Here is a 16,592-nt window from a genome sequence, read left to right on the forward strand (position 1 = left end):
TTTAGTCTGTTGTCGCCAATCTAGCATCTGTCTCTATGTTTTAAAGATAACTGCACTTAATTTCTTTTTATACTCAATATTAATGAGCATTGGCATCTTCACATAACTACAAGTTATTTGAAGACATATTTCAAGGTACCCTAGTCCATTCTTTGGTTATTTAATAATTTATAACATTTTATACTTAGTGGTGCAGGTCCCATATCAGTCTTCTACTTTTAGAAAATCAGTAAGTCTTTTTGATGATCTTTAGATTACTCTGCCAATTTTTAAAAAATCTTTTTGAGATTTTGATAAAAATTGTCTTTTGAATTATTTTTAGATACCTCATCTTTTTAAAAATATGTTCTAAAGGTATATAATGTTAAAGCTAGAAAAACTTTGTATCACCATTAGTCTAGCCACCTTATTTAATGCTTTTTTTTAAAATTAGCTTTTATTTTCAGTTCAGTGGAACATGTGCAGGTTTGTTTTATAATAAACTTATATTCTGGAGGTTTGTTGAACAGATTATTTTGTCACTCAGGTATTAAACCTAGTGCCCATTAGTTATTTTCCTGATTTTCTCCCTCTTCCTGCCATCCACCCTTTGTTAGGCCCCAGTGTCTGTTGTTCCCCTCTATGAGTTCATGTGTTCTTGTAATTTAGCTCCCACTTGTAAGTGAGACCATGCAGTATTAGTTTTTCTGTTCTTGCATTAGTTTGCTAAGGATAATGGCCTCCAGCTCAATCCATGTTTTTGCAAAGGATGTGATCTTGTTGTTTCTTAGGGCTACATGGCATTCCATGTTGTTTATATACCACATTTTCTTTATGCAGTCAACCATTGATGGGCATTTAAGTTGATTCCATGCCTTTGCTCTTGTTAATAGTGCTACAGTGAACATACATTTGCATGTGTCATTATGGTAGAATGATATCTATTTCTTTTGAGTTCTTTCAGAAATATCAAACTGCTTCCCACAGTGGCTGAACTAATTTATATTCCCACTAGTGGTGTAGTATAAGCATTCCCTTTTCTCTGCAACCTTGTCAGCTTCTGTTACTTTTTTTACCTTTTAGTAATAGTTATTCTAACTGGTGTGAAATGGTATCTCATTGTGGTTTTGACTTGCACTTCTCTAATGATCGGTGATGTTGAGCTTTTCTTCATATGTTTGTTGGCAGCATAAATGTTTTCTTTTGAAAAGTGTTGGATCGTGCCTTTTGCCCACTTTTTAATGGGGTTGTGTGCTTTTTTTTTTTTTTTTTTAAAGTTCCATGTGAGTTTTGGATATTAGACCTTTGTAAGATGCATAGTTTGCAAATATTTTCTCCCTTTCTGTAGGTTGGTTGTTTACCCTGTTGGTAGTTTATTTTGCTGTCCAGAAACTCTAGTTCAATTAGATACTATTTGTCAATATTTGCTTTTGTTGTGATTGCTTTTGGCATCTTTGTCATGAAATCTTTGCCCATACCTATGTCTGGAATGGTATTGCCTAGGTTGTCTTCCTGGGTTTTATAGTTTTGGGTTTTACATTTTGGTCTTTAAACCATCTTGAGTTAACTTTTGTATAAGGTATAAGGAAAGGGTCCTGTTTCAATTTTCTGCATATGGCTAGCCAGTTATCCCAGCACTATTTATTGAATAGGGATTCCTTTTCCCATTGCTTGTTTTTGTCATCTTTGTCAAAGATAAGATAGTTGTAGATATGTGGCCTTCTTTATGGGTTCTTTATTCTGTTCCATTGGTCTATGTGTCTGTTTTTGTACCAGTCCCATGCTGTTTGGATGGCTGTAGCCCTATGGTTTATAATAGTTTGAAGTCAAGTAGCATGATGCCCCAGCTTTATTCTTTTTGCTTGGGATTTTCTTGGCTATTTGAGATCTTTTTTGGTTCCATATGAATTTAAAAATAGTCTTTTGTAGTTCTGTAAAGAATGTGATTGGTAGTTTAACAGGGATAGCATTGAATCTACAAATTGATTTGGGCAGTATGGCCATTTTAATGATACTGATTCTTCCTGTTCACAAGCATGGAATGTTTTTCCATTTGTCATTTCTGATTTCTTTGAGAAGTGTTTTGTAGTTCTTGTAGAGATCTTTTACCTCCCTAGTAAGCCATATTCCTAGGTATTTGTGTGTGTGTGTGTGGCAGTCATGAATGGGATTGTGTTTCTGATTTGGCTCTTGGCTTGACTGACTGTTGGTGTATAGGAGTATTAGTGATTTTCATACATTAATTTTGTATCCTGAGACTTCGCTGAAGTCGTTTATCAGCTTAAAGAGCTTTTAAAACTATGAGGTTTTCTAGGTATAGGATCATGTGGCCTGAAAACAGGGATAGTTTGACTTCCTTTCTTTCTATTTGGATGCCCTTTATTTCTTTTTGCTGCCTGATACCTCTGACTATGGCTTCCACAGTACTGTGTTCGATAAAAGTGGTGAGAGAAGGCATCCTTGTCTTGTGCCGGTTTTCAAGGAGAATGCTCCCAGCTTTTGCCCATTTATTATGATATTGGCTGTAAATATGTCATAGTTGGCTCTAATTATTTTGAGGTATGTAGTTTATTAAGCTTTTTTAATATGACATGGTGTTGAATTTTATTGACAGCCTTTTCTGCATCTGTTGAGATAATCATGTGGTTTTTTAGTTCTGTTTATGTGATGAATCACATTTATTGATTTGTAGATGTTAATCCAACTTTCTATCCCAGGGATAAAGGCTACTTGACTGTGATGTATAAGCTTTTTGATGTGCTGCTGGATTCAATTTGCCAGTATTTTGGTGAGGATTTTTACATCAATGTTCATCAAGAATATTGGCATATAGTTCTTTTTTGTTGTTGTATCTCTGCCAGGTTTTAGTTACAGGATGATGCTGGCCTCATAGAATGAGTTAGGGAGGAGCCCTTCTTCCCCAGTTTTTTGAAATAGTTTCAGCAGGTAGGATACCAGGTCTTCTTTGTACATCTGGTAGAGTTCACTTGTGAAACTCTCTGGTCCTGAGCTTTAATAGGTTGATAGGCTATTTATTACTGATTCAATTTCAGAGCTCATTATTGGTCTGTTCAGGGATTCAGTTTCTTTTTGGCTCAGTCTTGGGAGGATATATGCGTCCAGGAATTTATCCATGTCTTCTAGATTTTCTAGTTTTATATGCACAGAGGCATTTATAGTATTTATTCTCTGATGGTTGTTTACATTTCTGTGGGGTCAGTGGGGATAGTGATATCCCTGTTATCATTTCTTTTTTTTTTTTTTGGCAAGGTGAAAGCAAGTTTATTAAGAAAGTAAAGGAATGAAAGAATGGCTACTCCATAGACAGAACAGCCCCGAGGGACGCTGGTTGCCCGTTTTTATGGTTATTTTTTGATGATATGCTAGACAAGGGGTGGATTATTCATGCCTCCGCTTCTTAGACCATATAGAGTAACTTCCTGACATTGACATGTCATTCGTAAACTGTATGGCACTGCTGGGAGTGTAGCAGTGAGGACAACTGGAAGTCAGTCACTCTTGTTGCCATTTTGGTTTTGGTGGGTTTTGGCCGACTCCTTTACTGCAATCTGTTTTATCAGCAAGATCTTTATGACCTGTATTTTGTCCTCACCTATTTCCTTATCATTTCTGATTGTGTTTATTTGATTTTTCTCTCTTTTCTTCTTTATTAGTCTAGCTAGCAGTCTATCTATTTTGTTAATATTTTTTAAAAAACAACTCCTGGATTCGTTGATCTTCTGAATGATTTTTGTCTCACAGTCTCCTTCAGTTCAGCTCTGATTTGGTTATTTTTTTGTCTTCTGCTAGCTTTGGGGTTGGTTTTCTTTTGGTTCCCTGGTTCTTTTAGTTGTGATGTTAGATTGTTAACTTGAGATCTTTTTAACTTTTTGATGTGGGCATTTAGTGCTATAAATTTCCCTCTTAACACTGCCTTAGCTGTATCCCAGAGATTCCAGTATGTTGTATCTTTGTTCTCATTAGTTTCAAAGGACTTCTTGATTTTTGCCCTAATTTCTTTTATTTCCCTAAAAGTCATTCAGTAGCAGTCATTCAGTTTCCATGTAATTATGTGGTTTTTGAGTGAATTTCTTAGTATTGACTTTTGATTTGATTGCTCTGTGGTCCAAGAGACTGTCATGAATTCAGTTCTTTTGCATTTGCTGAGGAGTATTTTCCTTATGGTTATGTGCTTGATTTTAGAGTATGTGCCATGTAGGAAATGAGAAGAATGTGTATTCTGTTTTTTTGGAGTGGTAAGTTCTGTATATGTCTGCCAGGTCCATTTGATCCAGTACTGGGTTTAGGTCCTGAATACCTTTGTTAATTTTCTGCCTCAATGATCTGTCCTAATACTGTCAGTGAGGTGTTAAAGTCTCTCAGTATTACTGTGTGGGTCCAAGTCTCTTTGAAGGTCTCAAAGAACTTGCTTTGTGAATGTGGGTGTTCCTGTGTTGGGTGCATTTATATTTAGGATCGTTAGGTCTTCTTGTTGAATTGAACCTGTTACCCTATGTAATTCCTTTCTTTGTCTTTCTTGATTTTTATTGGTTTAAAGTCTGTTTTGTCTAAAATTGGGATTGCCAGTACTAGTTTATTCTGTTTTCCAATTTGTTGGTAGATTTTTCTCCTTCTCTTTACTTTGAACCTATGTGTCTCATTGCATGCAATATGGGTCTCTTGAAGATAGCGTACTAATGGATCTTGGTTCTTTATCCAGTTTGCCACTCTGTGACTTTTAATGGGGGCATTTAGCCCCCATTTACATTCAAGGTTAATATTGACATGTGTTGATTTGATCCAGTCATCATGATGTTAGCTGGTTTTTATACAGATTTGTTTATGTGGTTGCTTTATAGGGTCACTGGTATGTGTACTGTAAGCAGGTGCAGCCAGGCTGGGGCTCTGGGAGAGGCCAGCCAACCAAGGGGTGCCCAAGTTGGACTGGCCCCATCTTTTGGGCAAGATGGCCTTGCACAGTTCAGGTCTGACAGTTCCTCTAGGTCTGTCATCTTGTTGTTTGTTGGTTATTATGCAGCCTTGATTGTGTGGGTGCTTTATGGTGCCACTGGTCTGTGTACTTAAATATGTTTTTCTGGTGGCTGGTAACAGTCTTTGATTTCCATATTTAGCTCCCTGAAGGACCTCTTTCAAAGCAGGTCTGTTGCTAATGAATTCTTATAACATTTGCTTATCTGAAAAAGATTTTATTTCTCCTTCACTTAGTTTGGCTAGATATGAAATTCTTAGTTGGAATTTCTTTTCTTTAAGAGTATTGAATACAGCTGGGCATGGTGACTTACACCTGTAATTTCAGCACTTTGGGAGGCCGAGGTGGGTGGATAATATGAGGTCAGGAGTTCGAGACCATCCTGACCAACATAGTGAAACCGCCCCTCTGCTAAAAACACAAAATTAGCCAGGCACAGTAGTTTATAATCCCAAGCTACTTGGAAGGCTGAGGCAGGAGAATAACTTGAATCCAGGAGGGGTAGGTTTCAGTGAGCCAAGATTGTGCCACTACACTCTAACCTGGGCAACAAGAGTGAAAATCTGTCTCAAAAAAAAAAAAGAATATTTAATATGGCCCCTAGTCTCTTCTGGCTTGTAGGGTTTTTGCTGAAAGGTTTGCTTTTTGCCTGGTGTGGTTCCCTTGGTAGGTTTGCCTGCCTTTCTCTCTGTCCACATTTAATATTTTTTATTTCATGTCAACCTTGGAGAATCTGATAACTGTGTGTCTTCTAGATAGTCATCTTGTATAGTATCTCACAAAGGTTCTCTGCATTTCCTGAATTTGAATGTTGACCTCTCTAGTGGGTTTGGGAAATTATCATTATCATGGATGATGTCATGAAATATTTTTTCCAAGTTGCTTATTTTCTTTCCCTCTTTTTCAGGAACACTAGTGAGTATAGATTTGGTCTCTTTACATAATCTTTTATTTCTCAGAGGTTTCGTTCATTATTTTTCATTTATTTTTGTGTGGCTGAGTTATTTCTGAGAAGCAGTCTTTGAGGTCTGAGATTCATTCCTCAGCTTGGCCTATTCTGCTGTTAATACTTTTGATTGTATTGTTAAATACTTGTGGTGTGTTTTTCAGCTCTATCAGTTGAGTTTGGTTCTTCCTTAAAAATTATCATTTCAACTTTCAGCACCTGTATTGTTTTATTGTAATCCTTAGATTCTTTGGAGTTGGTTTTAGTTTCTCCTGAATTTTGATGATCTTCACTTCTACACCTATTCTGAATTCTTTGCCTGTCATTTCATCCATTTCAACCTGGTTAAGCACCATTACTGGAACTACTGCAGTCATTAGGAAGAAAAAGACACTGGCCTTTTGAATTGCCAGAGTTTTTGTGCTGATGATTCTTCCTCATCTATGTGGGCTGATGTTTCTTTAACTGTGGTGTTGATTGTAGTCAGTTGGCATTGTTTCTGGATGTTTTCAGAGGGTTGATACTTTGTGTGTTGGGTCTTTTCTTGTACCAGAATTCTTGTCTTTGGTTTTATCAGGGCATGTATTTGCAAAGTATTTTTAGTGTTGAAGTTTGGGATGTGATTCAGTAGATGGTGCTTAAGCATACTGGTTGGTAGCTAGGCCCTTGCTCAACCAAGTGGCTCTTCTGTATTTCCTGCATTTGCAAGCCATCCTGCTTTCAAATAAGTTTTTAAATTCTGACTACTTATTTTATCAAATGACTTTTCAAAATCTATTGAAATGGCCTTTAGGCATATTATATTAACAAGAGTTTTAGTAGTTATTCTTTTTGTTAAATATAAAAGTGTTATTAGATTTATCAGTCAGAATTTTAACATGTATTTATATTTTTGTGGTTGCTTTTTAAGGTTATATGGCTAAAAACTATGTTTTGTGTTACTGCAGCTCTGCTGCTTGAAAACTTTCACTGTTTCTTTTCCTCCTACAGAATAAAGCCAGGACTTGGAGATTAACCTTAACATTTAATTAAATCTGACTTCATCTTTTTTAATTGATATATACTAATTGTACCTATTTAGAGGGTACATGTGATATTTTGATGCATGCATGCAATGTGTAATGATCAAATCAGGTTATTTAGGATAGCTATTATTTTTTTGTGTCAGAAACATTTCAAATCTTCTCTTCTAGCTATTTTGAAAGATACAATACATTGTTGTTAACTATAGTTGCCCTACTATGCTATCAAATAGTAGAACTTAATCATTCTAGATAACTGTGTGTTTGTACACATTAACCAACCTCTCTTAATCCCCTCCACTCCCTCAGCAGCCTCTGGTAATCATCATTCTACACTCTACCTCCACGAGATAAACTTTTTAAGTTCCCATATGTGAATAAGAATACATAATACTTGTCTTTCTGTGCCTGTCTTATTTTACTTAACAGACAACCTCCAGCTTTATCCATATTGCTGCAAATGACAGGAATTCATTTGTTTAATGGCTAAATAGTATTCCATTACATATATACACAACATTTTATCTATTTATCCTTTGATGGAAACTTAGGTTGGTTTCATATCTCAGCTATCATGAATAGTATTCCAATAAACCTGGGAGTGCAGGTATCCCTTTAACTTCCTTTCTAGTGGAGAGATACTGAGTAGTGGATTGCTGAACTAATCGTTTGGTAGTTCTGTTTTTAGTTTTTTGAGAAACCCCTGTTTTCCATAATATCTGTACTACATTTACATTTCCACCAACAGTATTATAAGAGTTCTCTTTTCTCTTCATCCTTACTAGCATTTGTTGTCTTTTGGTAATAGCCATTTTAACTTGGGTAAGATTCGTTGTGGGTTTGACTTGCATTTATCTGATAATTTGTGATGTTGAATGTTTTTTGTAGGCCATTTGTATGTCTTCTTTTGAGAAATGTATATTCAGATCCTTTGCCCACTTTTAGATGGTGTTATGTGGTGTTTATTTTTGCTGTTGAGTTGTTCTAGTTCCTTGAATACTAATATGTTCTGGATATTAGTCTCTTATTAAATAAATGGTTTGCAAATATTTTTTCCCGCTACACAGGTTGTCTCATCACACTGTTGTTTCCTTTGCTGTACAAAAGTTTCCTAGTTTAATGTAGCCCTATTTCTGACCCCATCTTTATTGTATCTGTAGCTTTCGAGCACATAGCCTTCTTTAAAATCATATTTGATCTCATTTTTTCCTAAAAAGCCTCTCTTTCTTATTCCTGTGTACACTTCTAAAAATGAGAATAATATGATCCTCTTTCTGGAAGCAATCTATCATTCTTACCAATCTGTTTCATATGTTGTTTGTCCCCTCCTTTCTAATATATGTATATGTGTAATATGTGTGTATGTATGTTCTTATATGTGTAAAACTTACTTGTAAGCTTAGTTATTTTTGGAGTAATTAGGAATGTGGAAATTAACCTGCTATCTGTCTATATATCTATCATCTGTCTGTGTCTATAGAATATGAATATATATATGTGTGTGTGTATATATATATATATAAAAACATGACTAGATAATCAAAAACTGATCTCTGTGTGTAAAGCAGCATAGCAGACATTAAAATTTGCCACCCGGATTTCCTTTCAAAGAAAGATCTGTTTCTCTAGCAGCTAAGAGTGCTGTAAAGGGCCACACTTCAACTGTCATCTCCTTCATGGGATTCATTACCCCCGGAGAGCTTCTTCTTCTGAGGAAACATCTTTCCAGGAGCGACTCAGTGACTGCTCAAGTTGGGGCAGGAAGTCCTGGCTATTTCAGTGCAATGCAGGACAACTCCGATGGATACTTTCACCTCTAGAATTCTTCTTGGAGTCAGTTGGGGCTGTTAGGCTTCCATCATAGCTTTCTCCATCTGCCTAATCCTGCCTCTTCCCTTAACTGCCAAAGGCATTGATTCCAAAAGCACTCCCAATAAATGTTCTGAACACTAAACTGCTCCAGAGAATCTATTTCTCAGGGAACCTAACTGTAATAGTGGTTTGTTTATTTTAGCCCTTATCTCTGTTCGTTTTGTTTATGAATATATCTGATTCCCTTCTTGAACCATAACTAGTTTGAGGGCAAGGACCATCTTTGAATTTCCAGTATCCAACACAGCAATAGTATTTAAGGCCTCTGTAGGATGTATCTGTATCTACATCTATACATATGCATACTAGTTAACTGAAAAAATTTACTAAATGTTAAATTTCTTTAATTTATAGTTTTAAAGATTTTGCTTTAAATGTTTTCCAGCTTTCAGATGACATGGAGACAGAGAAGAATATAGAGGTACTTAAAATTTATGTTTTGCCAGATTGTAAATCAAGTGTATTATGTAGGACTAAAATAATGTTTACAATAATATAAACATAGCTCTAAATATAGAGAGAGGTACCAGCGGAGAGAATCAGAAGCAGGTATAGAAGCTGCCTAGTCTGTATTTATTTATGTATAGTCCAGCTAAAATTCTTGATCATTTGAGTTTATGTCAAAATTAGTTCTGAAGTATGATTTTGTTTTGATTTTAGATATGGCCTATGAATGTGCCAGGGCTTCTTATTTCAGAGAAGCAGATAATATGAAGGTTTTTCTTTTCCTTTTTTTTTTTTTTTTTTTTGAGACAATGTCTCACTCTGTGGCCCAGTCTGAAGTGCAGTGGTGCAACCTTGGCTTACTGCAGCCTCTGCCTCCCAGGTTCAAGTGATTCTCCTGCCTCAGCCTCCCAAGTAGCTGTGATTACAGGTGTGTGTCACCATGCCTGGCTAATTTTTATATTTTTAGTAGAGACAGGGTTTTACTGTGTTGACCAGGCTGGTCTCGAACTCCTAACCACAAACACCTTGGCCTCCCAAAGTGCTGGGATTACAGGCGTGAGCCACTGCATCTGGCTGAAGGTTTTTCTTAGATGGGATATATAAATTTTACTTAATTTATTTAGTAAAAAGAAGTAAAATTATGTTAGTGAGTGATAGTTAAATGTTGGTTATCTGTAGTTATACGAGTATACTATAGTGAGAAAAGTAAAATAATTACTGTCGTGTTATATTCGCCTCTTTCTAGGATTGCATCTTCACAGGATTCAAAGCAAATGAACTTACTCAGCTACCCAGACATTTGGATGCCAAACAAATTTATCTTTTTATTTTAAAAGCCCATAATTTTGATGTATGTAAATATTTCATTTTATTGTAGGATAAATTTTGACAGTAGGATTTAATGAATTAGACCTTTATTTAAAGCTGTGATAAATAATTAGATGTTAAACAAGATTTGATCCTTTGGGCATTAAATTTGGCAGGAAAGACCAGTGATGTGTCTAACCTACTGATTACCAGAAAATAATGTATTAAACTCTGTGGTACTGCTTCAGGATCCTGAGGTTGCTAGTGTACACTGGCTTGGCATGTAACCACGACAGGTGTTTTTTCCTTCTGGTCTGTTCCTGCTCTGTCAGCTCAGGATGTTTTAGCCTGCTCATTGTAGATCCTGAAATAAGTTGTGAGTGCCCTTCTTCACAACCCTTTGGGTGTTTCTTTTGAGTCTTCAAGTGTCTGTAGGAATTTTTGAGTAGTATCCCTATAGGGTAACCAAAAGATGAAAAACTAGAGGTATTCAGAGGTAGTTACATCAATAGACAGTGAATACCAGGGCTAAAATGTGGAGTAGTTACCTAGTAAATGTGGTCATTTTGCCCTCCATTTCAATTTAACTGTTATAAAATAGCCAGTGAATACCAGGATTAAAATATGAGGTGGTTACCTGGTAAGACTGGTCATTTTGCCCTCTATTTCAATTTTCTGATTTTTATGTTTATGTACATTACATATATTCTTTGTCACTAAAAAGTATTAAATCCAAGTTGAAGCTGTTACCAGTGTACTTCATACTATGCTTAGTGGCTTATGAAAAAGATGTGCCCCCACAGAATACATAATAATTTTCTTGTTATGAAAGTTGCATGATGGTCTTTTTATAGACCTGTACTTGAAGAGGAATTCATACCTCTGGATGTAATTAAAAGAAATTAATTTCAGACATAAAAGAATCTTCAATGTCTCAGTCTGACATTAACATTTTGTGAATAAGAAGATAAAATGATCTGTTGAATCTGCCTATTTAAACAAAAACTTACAGTTTCTAGTAGTTACAGTAGACAGATTTAACCATTTATACCAATTTTGATCAATTGTCTGCTTTGGAAGTACACTGGACAGGCCCAGAAGAAGAGCTTATTGAAATAGAAGTCCATGATTGATTGTTGATATTTGTCCTCAGTGGAAAAGGGGGAACTCATGGCATGAATCTTACATTTTTGCTGTTCATGGTCTATCCGACATTGTCCTTTCAATATCAACTAGCCAAATATGGTTATTGAGCATGTGAAATGTGGCTAGTATGACTGAGGAGCTAAATTTTTTATTGTCTTTCTTTTAACTCATATATAAATCTAAAAACTAAATTTGATTTAGTTATTTAAAAATGTTTAATTATGCTTGGAACAAAATTACAAACATGTATTCTATGAAGCCTAAATATTAATCTAGAATTTCTGATGAAAATGTAGTGTTCAAATTGACATACGATATCAAAAATATATACCATATTTCAAATGCCTAGTACTCAAAAAGGAATGAAATATTTTTAATAATTTTTTATGTAAATTGTATGTTGGGGTGATATTTTCAACATATTTGGTTAAATAAAATGTTACTAAAATTAATTTCACTTTTTACTTTTTTAATGTGGCTTCAAGAATATTTAATATTATGTATGTGGCTCATGTTAAATTTCTGTTGGACAGTGCTGATCTATAAGCATTGAAAACATACTCTTTATAAAGCCTATTTATATTAACATGTTTTGTAATGTGTTTTAATCTCTATGCATCTCTTTTTTGTTTTTTTTCCCATAGGAAAAAGTTTTTAACATCTGGAAGATTCACTTTCTCTCCGAAGCCTCCATTGCTCTTTTGCATGACTCCTTTTGGTGGTGGTTTCTCCATAAATTTAAGGTATGGTGTTTTAGAAAATTTATTTTTAAGTTGATTTTGAGCATAATTAATTTTTCAGTAGAGATAAGTCTAGTACAAAAATGCTTTTCTGGATCCTACTACAGAGGTCATTTTTTGAGCATTCGCCATATAAGAAATCCTGTTTGAAGTCTAGAGTTCTTTCAAAGGAGTTAAAACTGTAATATGGATTTCAAAAGATTCTGGATCTTTGAAATTAGACTTCATAAATTATATATATTTAATATCATATAATTAGAGTCTAACTCAGAAATTTAATGATAAGATCCAGAATTAGAAAGGTGAGAATTCTGATTAGGACTGAACAGATAAAGAACGTGTATTAGTCCATTTTCACACCACTATAAGGAACCTAAGACTGGGCAATTTATGAAGGAAAGAGGTTTAATTGACTCACACTTCTGCACGGCTGCGGAGGCCTCGGGAAACTTATGGTCCTGGTGAAAGGCAAAAGGGAAACAGGGACCTTCTTCACAGGGAGGTAAGAGGGAGAGAAAGGGAAGCAAAAGTGCCACAGTTTTTAAACCACACATCTCGTGAGAACTCACCATTACGAGAACATCATGGGGGAAACCATTCCCATGATCCAGTAACCTCCCACCAGGTCCCTCCCTCAACATGGGGTGATTACAATTCAAGATGAGATTTGATTGGTGACACAGAGCCAAACCACATCAGAGGAGGCATCTGGGAAACATTAAGAGAAGGAAAAAGCAGCACATGAAACAGTGTTTTACTAGAAGAGTTTCAGTAATAACCTTAATGTTTTAAAAAATTGCTCTTGGGACCTTGACTACAAAAAAGACAAATCCCTGGAAAGTGCATCATTTTCCTCCAAACAACAACAAGAGAAAGGCATATATAACTTAAAAAGTCAGCTGTTTTTTTTTACCCCATCATACAAAGTATATTTCAAAGCAAAGAATGTTACCAGAGATAAAGAAAGTAATTTTGTAATGCTGAAGTGGTCAATTCATCAACCTGACATAACAATTCCAAATATTTATGCACCTAATAAAAATGCTTCAAAACACATTTAATAAAAACTTTTAAAACTTTAACGAGAAATACACAAATCAGTAAGTATAGCGATTTCAGCACCTTCTTTGAATAGTTGGTAGAATATAAAGAAAATCGGTAAGGATACAGAATGATATAGAAGACTTGAACAACACTGTCAAGCAACTTAACATAATTTACATTTATTAAACATCTCTCCTGTCTTAGTTGGTTTTGTGCTATAATAACAGAATACAGCAGAATGGTGATTTATAATTAACAGAATGAATTGACTCACAGTAAGCTGGGGAGTCCAAGATAGAGGGGCCAGCATGTGGTGAGGGCCTTTTTGCTGCATCACTCCTAGGCATCAGGTAGAAGAGTGAGAGAGGGAACAAGCTGGTGATTTATAATTGACAGAATGAATTGACTCACAGTAGGCTGGGGAGTCCAAGATAGAGGGGCCAGCATGTGGTGAGGGCCATTTTGCTGCGTCACTCCTTGGCATCAGGTAGAAGAATGAGAGAGGGAACAAACAAGACAGCCCTTCCTGTGATAACAAACCTACCTCTGTGATAATGGCATAATCTGTTCATGAGGATAATTTCCCCAATACCCAAACACGTCCCATTAGGCCTCATCTCTCAACACCACTGCATTGGGGATCAAATTTTCAATACATTGAACTTTGGGGAACACATTCAAACCAGAGTTAAACTTAACCAAGGAGGTGAGAGATCTGTATACTGGAAATAAAAAAACATGGATGAAAGAAATAAAAGATGACACAAATAAATGGAAAGATATCATATGTTCATAGATTGAAAGAATTAGTAAAACATCTATATTACCCAAAGCAATGTACAGAATCAGTGTAATCCATAACAAAATTCCAGTGATGTTTTCGCAGAAATAGTAAAAAAGAAAAAAAAAGTTCTAAAATTTATGTGGAACTACAAAAGAAACTGAATAGTCAAGCAGTCTTGAGCAAAAAATACAAAGCTTGAAGTATCACACTACCTAACTTCAAAATATGCTACAATACTGTAGTAACTGAAAAAAAAGCAGAGTATTGGCATAAAAACAGCCACATAGACCAAAAGAACAGAAAAGAGAGCCCCAAAATAAATCTACACGTTTGCAATCAATTGACTTTCAACAAAGGTGCCAAGAAGACATAATGAAGAAGGATAGTCTTCAATAACTGTTGTTGGGATAACTGAGTATCCACATGCAGAAGAAGGAAATTGAACCCTTATTTCACATCATATACAAAAATCAAGTCAGCATGTATTAAATTAAAGACTTAAGTATTAAGATCTGAAAGTGTAAAACTACTAGAATAAAACATAGAGGAAAAGCTCCATGACATTGGTTTGTACAATGATTTTTTGAATATGAAGCAAAGTATAGGCAACAAAAGCAAAAAATAAACAAATGGAGTTGCATTGAATGAAAAAGCTTCAGCACAACAAAGCAAACAATCAATAGATTGAAGAGACAACCTTTAGAGTGGGAGAAAATATTTGAAAATCATACATCTAATAAGAGGTTAATGTCCAAAATATATAAGTATTTCAAACAATTTAATAGCAGGAAAACAGATAACCTGATTTAAAAAGGAAAAAAGTAAATTAATATAGTCATTTTGGAAAATAATATGAAGTTTCCACAAAAAAATTAAAAGTAGAATCACCATATGATCCAGCAGTCCCATTTCTGTACTGTAGTTACATCCAAAGGAGTTAAAATTGCTATGATGAAAATATATTTGCACTTTTATGTTCATTTTAGCATTAATCACAATAGCCAAGATATGAAAGCAACCTGAATGTCCATCAATGGATGAATGGATAGACGACATTATATATATACATATATGTGTGTGTGTGTGTGTATGTACACACATATATATACATATGTTTGTAATGGAATACTATATAATCTTTAAAAAAGACGGATATTCTGTAATTTCCAAAAACATAGGTGGAACTGGAGGACATTTTGCTAACTGAAACAAACCAAACACAGAAAGTCAAATACTGTATGATCTCACATATGGAGTCTAAAAAAGTCAATCTTGTAGAAACAGAGAGCAGAAAGGTGGTTACCAGAGGCTAAGGGTGGGGAGAAATGGGGAAAAGTGAGATGATCAAAAGGTAACAAGTTTCACTTACACCAGTGAAATAGGTTTTAGTGATCTATTATACTGCATGGTGACCACAGTAAATAATATGTTTTAAATTTAATAAAATAATTTGATAAATTTTTTTAAATGGGCAAAGGCTCTAAACAAACACTTCTCAAAAGAAGACATACAAATGGCCAACAGTGTGTGAAAAAATGCTCAACATCGCTAATCATTAGGGGAATACAAACCAAAACCACAATGAGATACGATCTCACATACCAGTTTGATATGTGAGATTTTATCTAACATGGCTGTTATCCAAAAAGTGAAAGATAACAGGTATTGGTGAGGATATGGAGAAAAGGAAACAGGTATTGGTGAGGATATGGAGAAAAGTTGGAAATGTGAATTACTACTGCTAATATGGAAAACAATATGGATTTCTCAAAAACTAAAAATAGAACTACCACATGCTCCAGTAATCCCACTTCTGGGTATATATCCACAGGAATTGAAATCAGTATGTCAAATAGATATCTCTATGTCCACTTTGATTGCAATACAATAGCTAAGATAGGAAATCAACTTAAGTGTCCATCATAGAAATCAACCTAAGAGTATGTCAATGAATGAATGGATAATGTGGTATAAATACACAATAGAATATTCTTGGGCTTTTAAAAAGGAAATTATATTTGTGACAGCCTGAATGAACATGGAGGACAATTTGCTAAGTGGAATAAGCCAGGTTTGCACAGACAAATATGATCTCACTTGTGGAATCTAAAAAAGTTGAACTCACAAAAGTAGAGGGAAGAGCAGTAGTTGCAGAGGCTGGGCTGGAAGCTAGGAATGGGGAGATGTTAAAAGGGTAAAGAGTTTCAGTGAGACAGGAGGAATAACATTTTTTTTCCTTTGAGATGGAGTCTTACTCTATTGCCAGGTTGGAGTTCAATGGCATCTTTTTGGCTCACTGCAACCTCTGCCTCCCAGATTCAAGCAATTCTCTTGCCTCAGCTTCCCAAGTAGCTGGAACTACAGGTGTGCACTACCATTCCCAGCTAATTTTCTTTTTTTTCTTTTTGGTAGAGATGGGTTTCACCATGTTGGCTAGGATGGCCTCCATCTCTTGACCTCTTGATCTGCCCACCTTGGCCTCCCAAAGTGCTGGGATTACCGGCGTGAGCCACTGCGCTCAGCTGGAGGAATTCATTGAGTTTCATTGAACAACAGGGTCACTATAGTTAACAGTACCATATTGTGTGCTTCAAAATTGCTAAGAATGTAAATTTTAAATGTGTCTCCTTAACAAATTATAGTAACTGAGAGGATGGATACATGTGTACATATATCGAAATGACACATTGTACTCTGTAAATAAATACAATTCTGATTTATAAATAAAAAACAATGAGATATTAAAAATCAAAGAAAGCTCTCAAATCAACCACACAGTCTTACACATTAAGAAATTGGAAACAAGGCCGGGCGC

At 35.3% G+C, this 16,592-nt stretch overlaps 1 protein-coding gene across 2 annotated transcripts in view; it reads left to right on the forward strand.

Moving 5' to 3' along the window:
• Nucleotides 1-16,592, forward strand: part of FAM227B (family with sequence similarity 227 member B) — a 273,911-nt gene that overhangs the window by 54,406 nt on the left and 202,913 nt on the right. For both annotated transcript variants that reach the window (XM_017543814.2, XM_017543824.2), the window contains exons 6-8: nucleotides 9,195-9,230; nucleotides 10,002-10,106; nucleotides 11,854-11,952. In XM_017543814.2, coding sequence (XP_017399303.2) covers nucleotides 9,195-9,230; nucleotides 10,002-10,106; nucleotides 11,854-11,952 — 240 coding nt within the window. The remainder of the gene's footprint in view (nucleotides 1-9,194; nucleotides 9,231-10,001; nucleotides 10,107-11,853; nucleotides 11,953-16,592) is intronic.

The sequence above is a fragment of the Cebus imitator genome, unplaced genomic scaffold (assembly GCF_001604975.1).
Source record: "Cebus imitator isolate Cc_AM_T3 unplaced genomic scaffold, Cebus_imitator-1.0 Scaffold9, whole genome shotgun sequence".
Taxonomy (NCBI): domain Eukaryota; kingdom Metazoa; phylum Chordata; class Mammalia; order Primates; family Cebidae; genus Cebus; species Cebus imitator.